Raw genomic sequence first — 20,189 nt, 5'->3', positions numbered from 1 at the left:
TTATTGAATCTTCTCTTCTTCACTGTTTAGATCATTGATGTACTAAATAAAATATCTGTACTGTAGGAAAGCAATCCGCCAGTGCTGAGAAATGAAATTTGAAGCAAACTGCAGATTAGCCTAGGGGTGCATTGGGGTATTTCACCACTCTTCATTACTCTCCACCTGGCACTACCTTACTATTTTTGACAGCTGACAACAAGTAAGAAGCTCGAGTGACATTCAAGGAGCGGTCAAAAAAAGTAGTGCCAAAAAAGGGAATAATGAGGAAGACTGAAGCACTTGGAGTGTACCCACACACCAACAATTTACATCCAGACTCAGGGCCGGCGTCAGCACCCGGCGCACCCGGGCAAATGCCGGGGCCCTGAGCAGGCAGAGGGGCCCACTGGCGGTCGCGCACCCCGCTGGGCTATGGGCGGAGGAGAGCGGTGTCAGCGCTCGCCCTTCTCCGCCGCTTGCTCAGGGCCCCGGCAGCCCGATACTTACCTCTCCCCGTGCCTCCGCAGATCCGCTGTCTTCCTGCTCTGCGCTCCCTGTGACGTCTCAGGTCAGAGGGCGCGGTGACGTCTTTTCACCGCGCCCTCCCCTGGCCGTCACAGGGAGCGCTGAGCGGGAAGACACCGACAACGCTGGAGTTTGGACCCGAGCAGCGGGCAGCGGGCAGCAGGTGAGGAGAAGGGAGGTGAGTATTTTTTTTTTTTAATGTATGGAGGCATGGGGCATTATAAAGAGGGGGGGGGACATCCTGCATGGGGCATTATATAGAGGGGGGGCAGCCTGCATGGGGCATTATATAGAGGGGGGGGACAGCCTGCATGGGGCATTATATAGAGGGGGGGGACATCCTGCATGGGGCATTATATAGAGGGGGGGGACAGCCTGCATGGGGCATTATAAAGAGAAGGGGGGGGCATCCTGCATGGGGCATTATAAAGGGGGGGGGACATCCTGCATGGGGCATTATATAGAGGAGGGGGGGGGAACAGCCTGCACGGGGCATTATAAAGAGAAGGGGGGGGCATCCTGCATGGGGCATTATAAAGGGGGGGACGACATCCTGCATGGGGCATTATAAAGGGGGGGCAGCCTGCATAGTGCATTATGTGGGGGGGAACAGCCTGCATGGAGCATTATAAGGGGGGGCAGCCTGTATGGGGCATTATGTGGGGGGTAACAGCCTGCATGGAGCATTAAAAGGGGGGGGCCTGTATGGGGCATTATGTGGGGGGTAACAGCCTGCATGGAGCATTAAAATGGGGGGGCCTGTATGGGGCATTATGTGGGGGGTAACAGCCTGCATGGAGCATTAAAAGGGGGGGGGGCCTGTATGGGGCATTATGTGGGGGGTAACAGCCTGCATGGAGCATTATAAGGGGGGGAAAGCCTGTATGGGGCATTATGTGGGGGGTAACAGCCTGCATGCAGCATTATATGGGGGCCAGTATCCTGTATGGAGAGTTATAAGGGGACCGGTATCCTGTATGGAGCGTTATAAGGGGACCGGTATCCTGTATGGAGCGTTATATGGGGGCCAGTATCCTGTATGGAGTTTTATAAGGGGACCAGTATCCTGTATGGAGCGTTATATGGGGGCCAGTATCCTGTATGGAGCTTTATAAGGGGACCAGTATCCTGTATGGAGCGTTATATGGGGGCCAGTATTCTGTGTGGAGCGTTATATGGGGGCCAGTATCCTGTATGAAGCGTTATATGAGGGCCAGTATTCCGTATGGAGCCTTATATGGGGGCCAGTATTCTGTGTGGAGCGATTCACCGGTTTCTGAGCTATTGTGGAATTTACAATAGATATCACTCATGTAATCTAAGAAGTGAAATCTTTGCATTGTACTATATATATATATATATATATATATATATATATATATATATATATTTCTCCGCTGTATCTCTGCATCATGAATCGTGGTATGTCTTAAAGGGGCCCACTGAGACTCTTTCGCCAGGGCCCAGAAAAACCTGGAGCCGGCCCTGTCCAGACTAATTGTCATTTGGCTTCCAACATTCATTTCTCTGAGCTGGCATATCAAAGTACTACAAGACACATCTAATTGTAACTGTTGTTCAATGACCTATGCAGTTATATCACTAGTTTCTTTAGTAAAATCATACTTCCCTGTCAGTTCATATTTGAAGCTTCAAAACAGATGAAAACATAATCTGTAAGATGCAAAATTGCATGTTGTAATTTACTATACTTTACATCAAGTATTAGGTCTTGTCTACATAGTGCAGTTTTCATGTAGATTATGTGATTTTTTTTTGTGACCTCTAGAGGAAAGGAATAGTAAATATCTTCAAGATTTCCTTCTCTATGGATACACTGCTGGCTTTGCCTAGAAAAATCAATTAACCACTTCCCGTCATATGATGTACATGTATGTCACATGTCAAGTGTGGGTGTATAGAGCAGACTCAGAAGCTGAGCCCGTTCCATACAGAGCAGGTGTTGACTGTGCTATGCAACCAGGTCCTGCCTATAATAGCAGCAAACGGAACTTGCTCTACTTGCTGCTGTTTAACCACTTAAATAAATTTGGTTTTGCATTTATTCTACTGACCGGAAGAATCATGTTGACAAGTCTTTTTTTAAGCAGCATGGTGGCTCAGTGGTTAGCACTGTTGCTTTTCTTGGGTCCTGGGTTCAAATCCCACCAAGTTCAACATCTGCAAGGAGTTTGTATCTTCTCCCCGTGTTTGCGGGGGTTTCCACTGGGAACTCCGGTTTCCTCCCACACTCTAAAGAATTATTGATAGGGAATCTAGATTGTGAGCCCCAATGGGGACAGTGATGATAATGTCTGTAAAGTGCTGTGAAATTAATGGCGCTATGTAAATAATAATAATATTCTTTACCGAACAATGAACACCGTAAACACTAAACCCTTTAAAAAACAATGTCAGAATTATATTTCATCTCACTTGATTTTTTTTCCCCTTTTCAATACATTATATGGTAAAATGAATGGTGTCATTCAAAACTACAATTCATCCTGCAAAAAAACAAACCTTTCAACAAATAAAAAATGAAAACAAAAATATCGCTCCTGGATGAAAGGGAAGACAAAATGAAAATGCAAAAATGAAAAATTGATGGTCAAAATGGGGTTACCAACTATGCCAAACTTCAGTGTTTTAAGGTCCATATGCTTCAGTGAAAACAACTGTTATAGATAAATATAATGAACACAATATTTTGGAATGTACAGTATTTTCATACATTGTCATATATGCTTTAAATCCAAATGGCTCTGATGTGCATGGATCATGTTTGCTTCCTTTCAGGTCAATATTTTATTTTATTGTTTACTGTATTAAAAGGGTGCAGATTTTCATTTTTCATAAACATACACACATACAATTTCATTTTTCAGTAACAGAATTAAACATAAATTGTCCAATCCCTCAGGCTGAAGGCAAGCCTCTCGTTACACATCATTTGTCTTTTTGAAATACATATTCTTATAAATATTACCAAACAGAATAAAGCAGAAAAATATACAATAAGCTTCCAGTATTCCATTGCATGAGTATCTTCACATAGACAAGATATTTTACAATATAACAAGGCATTATGATAATGACATAATGCTCATTGATATCACAGTTGGTGTTTGGAATTAAGTTTCTTCCACGCGTAATTGCTATTGGCTTATTCCAAGGAGGAAACTCGTGGATTTTAAATAAATCGGTAGCTAAGTTGTTTTAGATGTAAAAATAGCTGGGTATCAGTTTTGACACATATCCAGAATTCTGTACACTTCTTTTTATAAAGATGACTTCCTTACTTCATATTTTCTCTGAAATATTTCATTTAATTAGTAATTCTTTAATAAAAACTTGGAATGTGATTGAAGTTGCATCTACCAGTCAAGGTGGTCAAAGAATAAAGTCTTTACGAGATGTTGAGATAGACTTTTTCTATCACCTCTCCGGAAAAGCAAGGAAGTGAGAGGTTCCAAAATGGAAGTGGATTTTGAGTTGGAGATGAGCATTAAGGATCAGGCATGGTCATAAAATTGACCAAAGACTATCAAAGCCTTCTGCTATTATAAGCAGTTAGAAAACGCAATTACAATTGTCTGGTAATGTCAGTAGTGAATACTTAGATTTGCGGCTTGTTAGTGTTGCTCTTGTATACAACAAGAGTGACCAGGAAAGGTATTATGCAGATGGGAGCAAAAATTAATCCAAAGAGGATGTTCTCAGGAGGGTCCATGAGCTCTTCAGACAAAAGACTGCAATTTTTAAAATGATACATGTGGGCTTTCAAAATTGTGTTGTGTGCTAGTTCATTTGGAAAGGCAATAAAAAGCCTTTCAGCATTCAATTCCAAGCATAATTGTAAGATGCTGTAAATTCTGTAGAGGAAGGAAACAAAATAAAAGTTGGTGACAAACTGCATACCATTGAAGATAAGGCTTTTTTTTTTTTTTTTTTTTTTTAAAACAACCTGTTTTTCACAAACTGAACAAATATCATTATAGACATGATGCACTTACAGAATTGTATGAGTATATTCATATGTGTCCATTTTGTTGCCGACATGTCTGCGCCAGTATTGTTCATCTGAATAGATTTCGCAGAAACTCATGTTGCTTCTGGACAAATAATCCCATTTAGGTAATTATGATTATGGAGATATTCTCCAGTGGAAATAAGACTTATAAAGATAATAACTGTAATGCATATTTGTGTATTTGGATGATGCTTCCCTCCAAAGACTTATAATGTTGTATGGCTCCGTGCAACTCTGCACAACCCACATGTATCAGACCTTAGAAAAAGCTGTATAACATACCTGGGACATATATGTGAAAAATATATCAATATATGTGAAAAATATATCAAATATTATAAATAACTTTTATTTCTTTACAACTAGAGTTGGGCGGATTAATTCAAGGGACTCCAGTCCGTTGGCCAAGTCATACTCTTTGACCGCTGAACAGAAGGCTTGCAAATGTCTTACTTTCCGGAATCCCCATTGTAGCTTTTGATTAGCTAGGCTGCAGTGATGTCATTATTGCGGCATGTCACACAGATGACATCACGTCAGCCCGCCTAATCAAAAGTAGCGTTGGGGATTCCTCATGGTAAGAGATTTGCAAATCTCCTATCCATTTGTTACAGAGCACTGATTTGGCAGATGCACGGGAGTCCCATGAATTGATTCGCCCAACTCTTTATAACACTAATTGCATTATAAACATATATGGGCTGAGGTCTTTCTCCTTAATGCTAAGTTTTCAACAATAACATGTCTTATATTATAGTACACAAGGGGTTGGCAATCTTTATTTGTGGTGTGCTGCTAAAAAAATCTAATCTGAAGTACTGTCATCCAATAGGAAAGTTATGTAACAAAATAGTGAGGGTACATTCACACAGGTCATATACGCAGCTGATTTTGGGGACAGAAGATATGCAGTAAAACATAGTTCCAGAATCGTGAATACAATTTTACGAAATCTCATCTAATCTCTAAGAATAAGATGTGCAGGCTGTCAATTTATGATAGGGACAATTTTCAGATTTCTCCCTTTGCAATACTATGCACACAGCTCGAGCTCCACCTGTACTTATCCACACAGTGCATCCAAAACACCTCCCTCTATGCACACAGCCCAAAATCCCAAGGGCAGACACTTTCAACAAAGGGCACCTGTGTAGGATGTGTGTGGTTCCCTGTCAAACCCCTTCCCCATTACAGGTGCTTCTCACAAAATTAGAATATCATGAAAAAGTTAATTTATTTCAGTTCTTCAATACAAAAAGTGAAACTCATATATTATATAGAGCAGGGGTCCTCAAACTACGGCCTGCAGGCCACATGCGGCCTGCGGAGGACTTTTATCAGGCCCGCCAGGCTATGGGCGGAGGAGAGGAGAGCGGTGCCAACGCCCGCCCTTACCCCCGCTTGCTCAGGGCCCCCGGCAGGCGGATACTTACCTCTCCCCGTGCCTCCGCAGATCCGCTGTCTTCCTGCTCTGCGCTTCCTGTGACGTCTCAGGTCAGAGGGCGTGGTGACGTCTTTACACCGCGCCCTCCCGAGTGCCGTCACAGGCAGCGCAGAGTGGGACAACGCCGCCGCGACGCTGGAGTCCGGACCAGAGTAGAGCAGCGGCAGCAAGTGAGAAGTGAGGTGAGTATTGGATTTTTTTTTTTTTTAATGTATGGAGGCATAGGTCATTATATGGGCAGGGTGACATCCTGCAAGGGGTATAATATGGGGGGGTGACATCCTGCATGGGGCATGATATGCGGGGTGACATCCTGCATGGGGCTTTATATATACGATGACATGCTGCATGTGGCATTATATGGGGGGGTGACATGCTGCATGTGGCATTATATGGGGGGTGACATGCTGCATGGGGAATTATATGGGGGGGTGACATCTTGCATGTGGCATTATATGGGGGGGAAAGGGACATCCTGCATGGGGCATTATAAAGACAGGGGAGTGATATCTTGCATGGGGCATTATATGGTGTGAGAAAGGGACATCCTGCATGGGGCATTATATGGGGGGTGGCATCCAGCATGGGGCATTATAAGGGGGGAAAAGCCTGCATGGGGCATTATAAGGGGGGGAACAGCCTGCATATGGCATTATAAGGGGGAAACAGCCTGCCTATTGGGAGCATTTACCTGCCCATTGAGGACCTATGCTGCCTATTGGGGACCTATGCTGCCTATTGGGGATATTTACCTGCCTATTGGGGATATTTACCTGCCTATTGGGGATATTTACCTGCCTATTGGGGACCTATGCTGCCTATTGGGGACATTTACCTGCCTATTGAAATACCGGTTGATTTAACTTTACTTGTTCTTCATTTTAAATATTGTATTTGTTCCTGTATTGTTTTTTTACTTCAAAATAAGATATGTGCAGTGTGCATAGGAATTTGTTCATAGTTTTTTTTAAAAACTATATTCCGGCCCTCCAATGGTCTGAGGGACCGTTATCTGGCCCCCTGTTTAAAAAGTTTGAGGACCCCTGATATAGAGTCATTACAAACACAGAGTGATCTATTTCAAGTGTTTATTTCTGTTAATGTTGATGATTATGGCTTACAGCCAATGAAAACACAAAAGTCATTATCTCAGTAAATTAGAAAAATTAACAAAAAACACCTGCAAACGCTTCCTACGCATTTAAAAAGATCCCTTAGTCTGTTTCAGTAGGCTCCACAATCATGGGGTAGACTGCTGACTTGACAGATGTCCAGAAGGCAGTCATTGACATACTCCACAAGGAGGGTAAGCCACAAAAGGTCATTGCTAAAGAAGCTGGCTGTTCACAGAGTGCTGTATCCAAGCATATTAATGGAAAGTTGAATGGAAGGAAAAAGTGTGGTAGAAAAAGGTGCACAAGCAACCGGGATAACCACAGCCTTGAAAGGATTGTTAAGAAAAGGCAATTCAAAAATTTGGGGAGATTCACAAGGAGTGGACTGCTGCTGGAGTCATTGCTTCAAGAGCCACCACAGACATATCCAGGACATGGGCTACAAGTGTCGCATTCCTTGTGTCAAGCCACTCATGACCAATAGACAATGCCAGAAGCGTCTTACCTGGGCCAAGGAGAAAAAGACCTGGACTGTTGCTCAGTGGTCAAAGGTGTTGTTTTCAGATGAAAGTAAATTGTGCATTTCATTTGGAAATCAAGGTCCCAGAGACTGGAGGAAGAGTGGAGAGGCACACAATCCAAGCTGCTTGAGGTCTAGTGTGAAGTTTCCACAATCAGTGATGGTTTGGGGAGCCATGTCATCTGCTGGTGTAGGTCCACTGTGTTTTATCAAGACCAAAGTCAGCGTAGCCGTCTACCACATAATTTTAGAGCACTTCATGCTTCCCTCTGCCGAAAAGCTTTTTGGAGATGGAAATTTCATTCTCCAGCAGGACTTGGCACCTGTCCACACTGCCAAAAGTACCAATACCTGGTTTACAAACAACAGTATCACTGTGCTTGATTGGCCAGTAAACTCGTCTGACCTTAACCCCATAGAGAATCTATGGGGTATTGTCAAGAGGAAGATGAGAGACACCAGACCCAACAATGCAGATTAGCTGAAGGCTGCTATCAAAGCAACCTGGGCTTCCATAACACCTCAGCAGTGCCATATGCTGATCGCCTCCATGCCACGCCGCATTGATGCAGTAATTGATGCAAAAGGTGCCCGACCAAGTATTGACTGCATTTACTGAACATACATTTCAGTAGGCCAACATTTTGGATTTTAAAATCATTTTTCAAGCTGGTGTTATAAAGTATTCTAATTTACTGAGATAATGACTTTTGTGTTTTCATTGGCTGTAAGCCATAATCATCAACATTAACAGAAAAAAATACTTGAAATAGATCACTCTGTTTGTAATGACTCTATATCATATATGAGTTTCACTTTTTGTATTGAACAACTGAAATAAATTAAGTTTTTGATGATTTTGTGGGAAGCACCTGTACACACACATGCATATCTATACACATTACACACAAATAAAATATGCACATACGCAATACATTTACATAAAAAATTGCTCACACATACAAATATTGTGCTACCATATACACACTACCCTTTAGATGTGAAGAGAGCCTTACGCTTATACGTAAAAAAAAATTGCATAAAATGGCATAAACATATTATTTTGAATTTTTTCAAAAACAAAGACAAAATAACAACAAATAACTTAATTGTTCTCAGCCCCAAAAGATTTTTTTGTTTTCACCTTTCCTCTTTCATAGCCATAACAGCCTTTTATGTATTTTATTTTTATGTAAACTTAGCTATATGATCTTTCTTTTTGCAAGCTAAGCTGTATTTTTCCCATATGCACATATAAGCAATACATTTATTTTAACTTTTATTATGGGTTAAATACAGAAGAAAAAAAACAATTGTGCCATTTTAATTTATGTCATTTACCGATTACCATAAATAATTTGTTCCCTGTACTGTAAGAGTTGTTATGATTACAGGCATATGCACATATTTCTGCGTTATTTACTAGACATTCTCTCTTACATGATAGTGCCTCTCCCTTCAATTCTATACGTCAGGGGTCTCAAACTCAGTCGGGTAAATAGGCCGCACAAAGAAAAATTTGAATATGAAGGGCCACGTTTTTTGCCCCAAACCGCAATATAGTTTTACAATTAGCCTCATATAGTAATTCTGGCACCCATCCTGTAATAATGTCTCCTATCCTGTTATAATGTCCGTTGTCCTCTAATAATATCCTCTGCCCTGTAATAATGTCCCCCATCATGTAATAATGTCACCAATCCTGTAATAATGGCCCTCGCACTGTAATAATGTCCGTCAACTGGTAATAATGTCACCAAGCTTAAAATAATATCACTTGTCCTATAATAATGTCCCTCAGCCTGTAATAATGCCCCCTGTCCTGTAGCAATGTCCCCATCCTGTTCCCAATTTATAGAAATGTCCCCGTCTTGGTCCCATCTTATAGAAATGTCCCCATGCTGGTCCCATTTTATATTAATGTCTCCATCCTGCTCTCATTTTATAGTAATGTCCCCATCCTGGTCTCATCTTATAGTAATGTTCCCATCCTGATCCCATCTTATAGTAATGTCCCCATCATGGTCACATCTTATAGTAATGTCTCCTTCCTGGTCCTATCTTATAGTAATGTCCCCATCCTGGTCCCATCTAATAGTAATGTCCCCATCCTGGTCCCATCTTATAGCAATGTCCCCATCCTGGTTCATCTTGTAGTAATGTCCCCATCCTGGCTCATCTTGTAGTAATGTCCCCATCATGGTCACATCTTATAGTAATGTCTCCTTCCTGGTCCTATCTTATAGTAATGTCCCCATCCTGGTCCCATCTAATAGTAATGTCCCCATCCTGGTCCCATCTTATAGCAATGTCCCCATCCTGGTTCATCTTGTAGTAATGTCCCCATCATAGTCACATCTTATAGTAATGTCCTCATCCTGGTCCTATCTTATAGTAATGTCCCCATCCTCGTCCCATCTTATAGTAATGTCCCCATCCTGGTCCTATCTTATAGTAATGTCCCCATCCTGGTCCCATCTTATAGTAATGTTCCCATCCTTGTTCCCTTCTTGTAACAATGTCCCACATGAAAAAATTCTTCTCGCCTGACCTCGCCCCCTCGGCGAACAGGATCCTCTTCCTCCTACACAGCTGAGGTGCTTAGCAATGACGTCATGTGTGGTCATGCAGGGACTCTGACATCAGCTGCTGGCCTCTGATTGGCTGGTGGATGGTATTGGTGCTGCGGTGTAGAGAGCTGGTCTCTGTGCCGCAATACATTTCAACTGAATGTGCGTCCTCGGACAACAGCGGCCTCCGGCTAGTTAGACGCGATTGTCTCAGGGGCTCAAGGGGCGTACAACAGAGCCTCAGGGGCTGCATGCGGCCCTCTGGTTGCATGTTTGAGACCACTGCTGTAGGTTCTTGTTTGAGCCCTGGCACTATTAAACTACAAAAATTTGCAGGACATTAACTAAATATATAAAGGCATGCACTGAGCAGTCACCAGGAAAATCCCTTAAAGGGAATCTGTCACCCCCTGGGAGATTTGAGACCTCTAATATGGGTATACAGGTGATAGAAAAGTAAATCTATACATACCTGTATGGCTCATAGTAGAGGTCTGCTTGCAGTGAAATGGAGGTTTATAAAATTGATTTTCACATGCTTGGCCTATCTCTTTAGTTAGCCCAGAAATCCCCGACTATACGCTTATTTAGCATGTTTCCCCCCTGCCCTGTGACGTGCACTGGTCTAATTTGAAAAATTAACTTAGAAATTTGAAATCTGATATAATCATACTAGGATAATGCCATAGAGACATAGCAAGTTTCCAATTTCTTCCAAGTCCTAATAAACTAGTTCAGTCCCTAGTGTCCACTCATTGGTGTCCTAGTCAGTTCCTGGTACCTGGTGATTTGTCACCACAGGCTTGAAAGTCCATTAGTTTGGTGTTGTATTGAGTCCCTGGTGACCCGTGGTAGATACCCCAGTTAAATTTTTGTGCTTTGAGGTAAGGGACCCAAGTCCCTTGTGATCAGTTGAAGTTTCTCATCATTATTGTACATTTGTGTTGTAATATGAATTGTCAATCATACTGCCATGTGACATCAAGTAAAATATGTATTTGCTTCACAATCCGTACCTGAAGGTGTATTCCCAATTGCACCAGTATTCTTGTGAATTAGTGAACATTGTAGCATTAAAAGACTCCCAGCACTCCTCAACGCATTTGTCATATGCATATATATCTATTAAAAGGAAATAAAAAATAATAAAAAACTGTTTAGTTTGCAGTTATATCACTCATCAAGGTTTAGAGGTATCTGCAGGAGCAAAAGATAATGCTGCTAGGTCCACTCAACACACCCAACACACCCACAATACACAATGAAGTAAAACTACTGGCACCCCTGAATATCTCTTGAAGTAAAGCTTAGTGAAACTGCATGGATATATACAAACTCATGTTTGATACAGAACAACAGGAGGTAAAAAAATAAATAAAAACTTAGCAGATAAAAAAGGATACAAAATTGAAAATAATGCCAGGACACCCTTTGTTAAGTTTGAAAAAAAGGACAAAATAAGATTAAACTGTTATTAACTAGAAATGAGTTGGGTTCACAATGGTAAATAAGAGAGCTGTCTGAGAAGATCAGAAATGCTGCAATCACCAAGCATAAGCAGTCTAAGGCTACGTTCACATGTCCAGTAGTCATCTGATAGAACGGATCCAGCAGCAATCCGTTGGCAAAATAACTGTGCAGACACAACTTTTTGTCCATTCTTAAAAAAATGATTTCAGCTGGATCTATTTTTTAACGTTGAAGTCTATGAAAACGGACCCGTTAAATAACTGTTTTTCTGTAATTTGAAAAGGATCCATTTTTTGTGTACTGGATCCGTTTCAAATGGAAAAATACAATAGCTATTAAACCCCATTCTGACGTGTGGTGTAATAATACGTCCCTGTGCCCTGGGCCTTAATGACCAGGTACATACTATTACGTTTCGGTTCCCGCACAGCCCGCAATCACCCCCGGGTGTCAGCTGATTCTGACAGCTGACACCCGGCACTCGGTGCCAGGAGTGGTCCCGCACCGCTTGCGGATCATTAACCTCTGAAATGCTGTGATCTAAGTCGATCGCAGCATTTCAGGAGCAGGCAGAGGAAAGACAGCCCCTCTTACGTTGGATCAGAGACCCCATGACGTCATCGCGGGATCCCGATCGTTGCCATGGTGCCCCGATGTCGTCATGATGACATCTAGGTCACCAGGCACCAGCGAGTTAGTTAGATCATGCGCAGTGCGTGATCTATCTAACTTGTGTCAGTGCAGCGCTGACAGCCTGCATAGCATAGGGATGCTGTTGCATCCCAATGCTATACAAGCGATCATCCTGCAAAAAGTGAAAGTCCCATAGTGAGGTAAAGTAAAAAAGTGAAAGAAAGTGAAAAAAATTGAAAAAATATAAAGAAAAATTAAAAATAATCCAAAAATATATATATATATGGTACCCATAAATAAATATTATTATGGAAAAAAAATAAAATATAAGCAATAAAAGTAAACATTTTTGGTACTGCCGCATCCGTAACGACCTGACTTATAAAACTGTCCCACTAATTAACCCCTTTAGTGAACACGGTAAAAATAAATAAAAAACTAAGCAAAAAACGGTGCTTTATCATGATACTGCCAAACAAAAAGTGGAATAAAACACGATCAAAAAGACGAATGTAAATAAAAATGGTACCGCTGAAAACTTCATCATGTCCCACAAAAAAGAAGCCACCATACAGCTCCATCACTCGAAAAATAAAAAAGTTATAGCTCTCAGAATAAAGCGATACAAAAAAAATATTTTTTCTATAAAATAGTTTTTATTGTGTAAAAGCGCCAAAAACATAAAAAAAATAAATGTAGTATCGCTGTAAACATAGTGATCCGAAGAATAAAGCAGCCTTATAAATTTTACCATATGCAGAAAGTCATAAAAAAACCCAATTCCTGAATTGTTGCTTTTTGTTTATTCTGCCTCCCAAAAATCAGAATAGAAAGCGATCAACAAATGTCACATGCCCGAAAATGGTACCAATAAAAACGTCAACTTGTCACACAAAAAACAAGCCCTTACTTGACTCTGTCGGCCAAAATATGGAAAATTATAGCTCTAAAAACATGGCGATGCAAAAACTAGTCTTTGCAAAAAAAGCGTCTTTTAGTGTATGACAGCTGCCAAACATAAAAACTCCATATAAATCTGGTATTGCTGTAATCGCACCGACCCGAAGAATAAAGTAGTTTAATCACTTATACCGCATGAAGAATGGCGTAAAAAATAAATTAAACAAATTCTTCACCTGCTGCTGATTTGTTCATTCTGCCTCCCAAAGATTGCAGTAAGGCTAGGCTCACATTTATCCTGCGCTCTGCATTGAGTGCCTACACCAGGGTTTCCGTGAAAATCTCTGAAATATGTGATTCAGATGGAACCCTCATTCCCTGTAATGAGGCAGATGGAGGCACCATGGATGCCGTCCGGCCTGTGATCCCACTGTGTCCATCTTTTGGTTAGGCGTGCATAAAAGTGCCATCGGCCACAGTTTTGTGAACCTCGGAAAAAAAGGACACCGCTAAACAGAGGGAAGATGGAGTGCAGGGTAACTCTGCTGCCTCATAGTGAAAGTATCACTCAAGATAGGGTTAGGGTTGTGTTAGGATTAGAGTTGTGTTAGGGTTAGGGTTGTGTTAGTGTTAGTATTAGGGTTAGGGTTGTGTTAGGATTAGGGTTGTGTTAGGGTTAATGTGTTGGGGTTAGGGTTAGGATTAGGGTTACAGTTAGGATTAGGGTTGTGTTAGGGTTAGGGTTGTATTAGGGTTGGGGTTAGCTTTGTGTTAGAGTATGTGCAAATGGTCAGGAAATGCTGCAGATTGGACGCAGCGCACTTGCGCTGCATGCAAACCACAGCGTTCTACATTACAAGCAAAGTGGATGGGATTTACAAAAAATCCAATGCCTACTATGCGCCTCCATGCCCCTGTGGATCACACGGATATGCAGCACGTCTTTCCAGACCGCAGCGTGTTAATTTCTCTTGTGGAGTTGCTAGTCTCCGCAAGAGAAATTAGATCAGTGCAATGTATTGATTGCGGTGAATCCACATGGTTCAATGAACACATGCAGATTCACCTGCGTGCAGCGCTTTGGACGCAGCATAAAGTATTCTGCGTTCAAAGTGTTGACAGTACGGAGAGTGTACACATAGGGTTGTGTTTAGGGTTGTATCTGGATTGGGATTTTTTTCGAAAGTAAAAAAAAAAAAAATGATGACGATATGGCGACTAGTGTTGAGTGCAAGTGCTCGCTACTTGAGTTTGCATCGGGTGCTCAGGTATACACAGAGTATCGTGGTGCTCAAGTGACATGCTCCACCCCATATGTTTATGTGGCTGTTATACAGCAAAAATAAAACCATGCGGGGATTGCCTGCCATAAGCAAGCAATCCCCGCATGTTTTTTTTTTGGGTGTCTAACAACCGTGAAGCATGTGGTGGCGGGGACTCAAGCATGTCACTCAAGCATGTCACTCGAGCACCCTCGATACCTGGTGTATACCTGAGTACCTGATGCAAACTCAAGTAGCAAGCACTTGCACTCAAGGCTAATGACAACATATTCAATATGATGACATAATGTTATCAAATTCTGTGTCATACCTCTGGGTTCAAAATGTTCACTATACCCCTTAATAAAATCCTTGAGGGGTGTAATTTCCAAAATGGGTTCACTAGTGGGTGGTTTCCACTGTTTAGGCACATCAGGGGCTCTCCAAACGCGACATGGCATCTGCTCTCGATTCCAGCCAATTTTGCGTTCAAAAAGTCACACAGTGCTACTTCCCTTCTGATCGGCTTACTCAGGAGAAATTTCGGGGTCCGTTTTTCCCTGTTACACTTGGAAAAATAAAAAAAAGTTGGGTCTAAAGTAACATTTTTGTGTAAAAAAGTTAAATGTTCATTGTTTTCTTCCACATTCCAAAAATTCCTGTGAAGCACCTGAAGGGTTAATAAACTTCTTGAATGTGGTTTTGAGAACCTTGAGGGGGTGCAGTTTTTAGAATGGTGTCACTTTGGGGTCTTTTCTGTCATATGGACCCCTCAAAGTGACTTCAAATGTGATGTGGTCCCTAAAAAAATGGTTTTGTAAATTTGGTTGGAAAAATGAGAAATCGCTGGTCAACTTTTAACCCCTATAACTTCCTAACAAAAAAAAATGTTGGTTCCAAAATTGTGCTATTGTAAAGTAGACATGTGGGAAATGTTATTTATTAACTATTTTGTGTGACATATCTCCCTGATTTAAGGGCATGAACATTCAAAGATTGAAAATTGCAAACTTTTCTAAATTTTTGCCAAATTTCTGATTTTTTCACAAATAAACGCAAGTCATATCGAAATAAATTTTACCACTATCATGAAGCGTTCCAGAGTTATTACCTTATAAAGTGACAATGGTCACAATTGTAAATATTGGCCTCGTCATTGACGTACAAATAGCCTTGTGGAGTAAAGGGGGTAACGGATATGTTTTCCATAGACTTTAGTGTTAAAAAAGAGGATCCAGCTGTTTTTTAAAAACGGACAAGAAGTTGTGTCTGTACATTTCTTTTGCCAACGGATTGCTGCTTTATCTGTTCTAACGGATGACTACTGGACATGTGAACATAGCCTGAAGGGTGTAAGACTATCTGCAAACACTTTGGCATCCCAGCTTAAGCATTTAAGTTTTATTCTCATGGAACAGTCAAAAATGCCCCAAGACAATGTGGAAAGATGAATATTGACTTTACTGAGTTGACTTTACTGAGGTGACTTTACTGGTCGCGGGCAGCACCTCTGGAGTCACCACATGGCCTAAATACTCAATTTGACTCTGTAACAGTTGTCACTTCTTTGGTTTTATTTTTAGGCTGTAACTACTGAGCTGCCGGAGAACTTGACGTAACTTCCCAAGATGGTCTTCAAATGAGGTTCTAAACACCACGATGTCATCTAGATATATCAGGACTGATTCAAAATTCAGATCGCCTAAGCAATGTGGCCACCTCTCCGTACCCTGCGAGAGGTTCGGGCCTTCGTGGGTTTAGCGGGGTACTATCGGCGATTTGTACCTAAATTTTGACAAGTATTGAGTCCCCTAAATGAGCTTTTAAGAGGGACGGTGCAGGACCCCCAAAATCGCCCCATCCCATGGGGACCCCAGCAGCAAAGGGCCTTTGAGGAGGTAAAGTCCGCCCTAACGAGTGTTCCGTTGTTGGTGTATGCTCGGTTTGATGCTTCTTTCCTGCTATACACCAATGGCAGTCTGTATGGGCTGGGGGTGGTACTAGCACAAGTGCAGGATGGTCAAGAGCGAGTAATCGCCTATGGCAGCAAGTCTTTCAGAGACACTGAACGCAACCCAGCTAACTACAGTTCTTTTCGCCTAGAGCTACTGGCCCTGGTGTGGGCGATGACAGAACGCTTTGCCGAGTATTTAACAGGAGGTGAGGTGCTAGAGCTGAGGTGCTAGTCATGACTGATAATAACCTGCTGGCTCTCTTAGAAAACGCAAAACTGCAAGCATTGGAGCAGCGGTGGGTCGCTCGCCTTGCTAAGTTTAATTATCGAATCAAGTTTCGCTCTGGGCGGGAAAACGGAAATGCGGATGCACTGTCAAGGGTGCTCCTTGGGTCCTCAGGGGAAAATGTTGATGACCAGCTTGAGGACACTGAAACCCCTGACTTAGGGCAGGTACCTATGTTCCGAAGTCTGGTACATTCTAGTTGGGTGGCGTCAGGGATGCCGTGTGTTCTGAGAAAAACACCCTCGGATTGGGCAAAAGAGCAGAACGATTGCCCAGACATTGCAATTGGGTACAAAATGGGGTCTGGCCGCATGCAGAGGACAAGGTCCAGCTGTCCATGGAAGGAATGAAACTACTGCGACAGTGGGATAAGTTGTGTGTGGAACAGGGCCTCTTGTACCGTAAGGTGTACCTGCCATCTGAGCTGTAGCACCAGTACCAGCTAGTAATCCCTATGGGGATGGGTCCGGTGGTTGCTCGCGAGGAGCATGAGAAGGGGGCCCACTTTGGAAGTGAAAAGACACTCCAGTGGCTACAGCGAATCCTCTATTGTCCTGAATTGGGGGGATGGTGACAGAGGCGTGTCGGCAGTTTCGGGTCTGTAGGCTCAGTAAGAGCCCTGAGCAGCGGGCGCCGACGCAATCTATTAAGACTTCCGCTCCCTTAGAGCTGCTCATGATTAACTATGTCTTGATAGGATGCTCAACGTCTGGGTATTCCTATTGCTTGGTAATGACAGACCACTTCACCAAGTATGCTGTAGCGGTGCCGACAAGTGATCAGATGGTGGAGTCGGTGGCTGAGGCCGTGTGTCGGCATTTCATCCAGGTGTTTGGGTGTCCGGAAAGAATACACTCGGATCAAGGGGCATGTTTCCAGCAGGCGTTGATGAAGGAGCTGTACCAGTTGTATGGCATCGCCCCATCGAGAACAACACCTTACCACCCCCAAGGTAACGGGGCCTGTGAGCGCTGGTAAAAAAAAAATGGGTGAGCCCTAAGATTCCAGTCTACAAGGTCAAGCCGGTGGGAACAGGGGAGCCAACCCGTAATCTTCATTGTAACATGCTACAACGGTGCTGGTTTGAAGATGCGGTCCCCGTTCCCACTGAACCATAGGCCGTGTCCCGAGGGGTGGGCATTCCTGATGCTCTTGAATTTGATGGTGAGTCTCCCTCTGCTCCTGCTTACTTGGCCCCTACGATCAATCTGTCCTCATGTGGAGAGAGTGTTGAGAATGTGGTATGTCCTTCAGAGAACAGGGAATCAGGTCAGTCACCTGACCCGGATGATGTGGCACAGGGCACCACATGTCAGGAGGGAGCAGCCTCATTGGCTCACTCTGATGACACCGCTGAAGAGACTTCTGCCCCCTCGGGGACTGAGTCTGTTGGGGTGGGTCTCAGGAGAACTACTCGAGCTATGGCGGGTATACCCCCGCAACGCTATGCACAAGACGACTTTGAGTGGGGAGGTTTGTCGAGGACGCCAACCTCTAGTGGGGTGGCATGTGAAGTGTGAACTGTGATAGCAGCAGGACAGAATTAGGTCCCTGTTGGTTTTGACTGGCTGAGCTGAGAGCAGGGGCAGACCGGAAAACCCTGTGTGTTCTGAGGGTGTCTGCTGTGTGAGACTCGGGAAGCAGAGTCTGAGGAGAACTGTGAGGACTGAACTTCAGCAAGACTCTCTCTCTACAAGCTCTCTTGTGGGGGTTGTTAACCCCTGGCCCTGGTGAAGCTGTGTCTCTGCTTAAGAACGAGTGTTGAGCTGGGGAAAGCTATGTGGCTTTTTGGAGTTTTGTGGAAGTCCATGCTGAGTGGACTAGAGACTTTGTGCTGAACGAGCCAAGTGTCGAGTGAGAGGGAAAGAGATTGAGGATATCATCTCTGTGATGGAGCACATGGTCGGTGGTCAGGAAAACAGTGAGTGACTGCAAGAGGAGAGACAGGGTCCGGTGCCATTCACATTGAGAGGATACTGACAAGCCTGGTGAAGAGTTCTTCCCGGATCTTAACCTGAGGCTACAGGACTAAAGTCCCCAGAGTGTGGGCTAGGCTTCGGCCGACAAGACAAGGAACCTTTGCTGTTTTTGTAAACATTGCTTTTTATTTGGCGCCAAAGTTTTCCGGGACTAGCTGCAGCCACCGTGATTCACAGGCCTGTGATAGACCACATCTGAGGTTAACGGTACCACAACTTTAAGATACTTGGGTATCCCTATACTAGGGGTATAAGAGCAATTGGTGTAGTGTCATGTATTGTTATTGTTAATAGTGGTAGGATTGTACTCAGTGTGGCATTTCAGGGGTCCCCATAGAACACCCTCACTAGATTGACAAAGTGTTTAGGTAAAATTGTTCCAGATCTTTAGTATAATTCACATAAACTGGGAACTTTGAGATTGGCACATTGATTTTGCTTTTGGAAACTGAGACTGATTCATGCAAATGTGAATTTTAGTCTAACCTCTGTTTTAGTAAAGAAAGTGTTGTTTATTTCTGTCTCAGTTTGTGACTCACTGGATCTCTTTCGGACCTCCGGTCATTACATACTCACCTAATCCAGGATCCTGATGAGTCCACCGGCAAGCCCCGGGCAGACCAACTCGCTGTCATCGCCCCAGCTCAAGCAAAGGGCGTCAGAGTCCCGGCGCGGTGTGATGATGTCACAGCACTGGGACTATGAAGTTCTGTTTGTGCGCATCGGCACAACGGCCGTTCTATAGACTGCAGGCTTAAAGCAACTTGCAATCTACAGAACAGAGAGAATATGTCTCCCTGCTCTACCACAGAGCTCAACTGCAGGTGGGCCTCTCAGAGTGAGACAGCCCACTATGGGCCTCCCTTGGTAGCTACACTAATGTATTACTGACAGGCGTATTGTCAGTTAGTCTGAGGCTGTCATTTTAAAAAAGGCTTTCTAGGGCAGACCTGACAGTAACAACTATGTCTAGCAGATCTCAGAGAAACCACAGCCTTCACTCTTTAACCTCTGTATAGGAATCTGAACTCACAACACAGTCCACTGGTTTGCATCCCCAGAGAAGCAACTGGCTGGAAGAGAGAGCCTGAAGCAAGGATAGTCAAACTTGCTGGGTCAGCAACCGAAGGAAAAGGACCAGGGTCAGAATTAGAAGCAATATTGTGGTCTGAGGAATACTTGAGGTCAAAAAACAGGAGTTCAGTCAAAAGCAAAGATAGACAAAGCTAAGATCATATGACGGGTCATGAAGACAGTCGTAGTCAAAGGTAGGTCCAGAACAAGATGAGTACAAAAGAAGACTAGCACCCCATTACAGGGAGTAAACCAAGCACAATAAGCCTATGTTCACACACGTTGTGTTTTTTTCTGCTGCAAATCTGCTGCTAATTTTTTTCTGGCAGGAAAACAGCTGCGTTAAAAACGCAGGTTTTGGAGCATTTTTTGTTGCGTTTTTTGCTGCGTTTTTTTGACTACCCACTACTTCCTATGGGTGAAACAATGCTGCAAATATGCA

The 20,189-nt window shown here is 43.1% G+C and overlaps 1 protein-coding gene across 1 annotated transcript in view; it reads right to left on the bottom strand.

Annotated features, from left to right (window-relative positions):
• Positions 1-1,264: 1,264 nt before the first annotated feature.
• Positions 1,265-20,189, bottom strand: part of RAMP2 (receptor activity modifying protein 2) — a 129,114-nt gene continuing 110,189 nt past the window's right edge. Inside the window, exons 3-4 of the mRNA XM_073683598.1 lie at positions 11,206-11,311; positions 1,265-4,382 (exon numbers count right to left, since the gene is read on the bottom strand). Coding sequence (XP_073539699.1) covers positions 4,127-4,382; positions 11,206-11,311 — 362 coding nt within the window. The 3' untranslated portion in view covers positions 1,265-4,126. The remainder of the gene's footprint in view (positions 4,383-11,205; positions 11,312-20,189) is intronic.

This window comes from Phyllobates terribilis, unplaced genomic scaffold (assembly GCF_046119375.1).
Source record: "Phyllobates terribilis strain yellow unplaced genomic scaffold, ASM4611937v1 Scaffold_5__5_contigs__length_657084704, whole genome shotgun sequence".
Classification (NCBI taxonomy): Eukaryota; Metazoa; Chordata; class Amphibia; order Anura; family Dendrobatidae; genus Phyllobates; species Phyllobates terribilis.
This window is presented reverse-complemented; position numbering and strand designations above follow the sequence as displayed.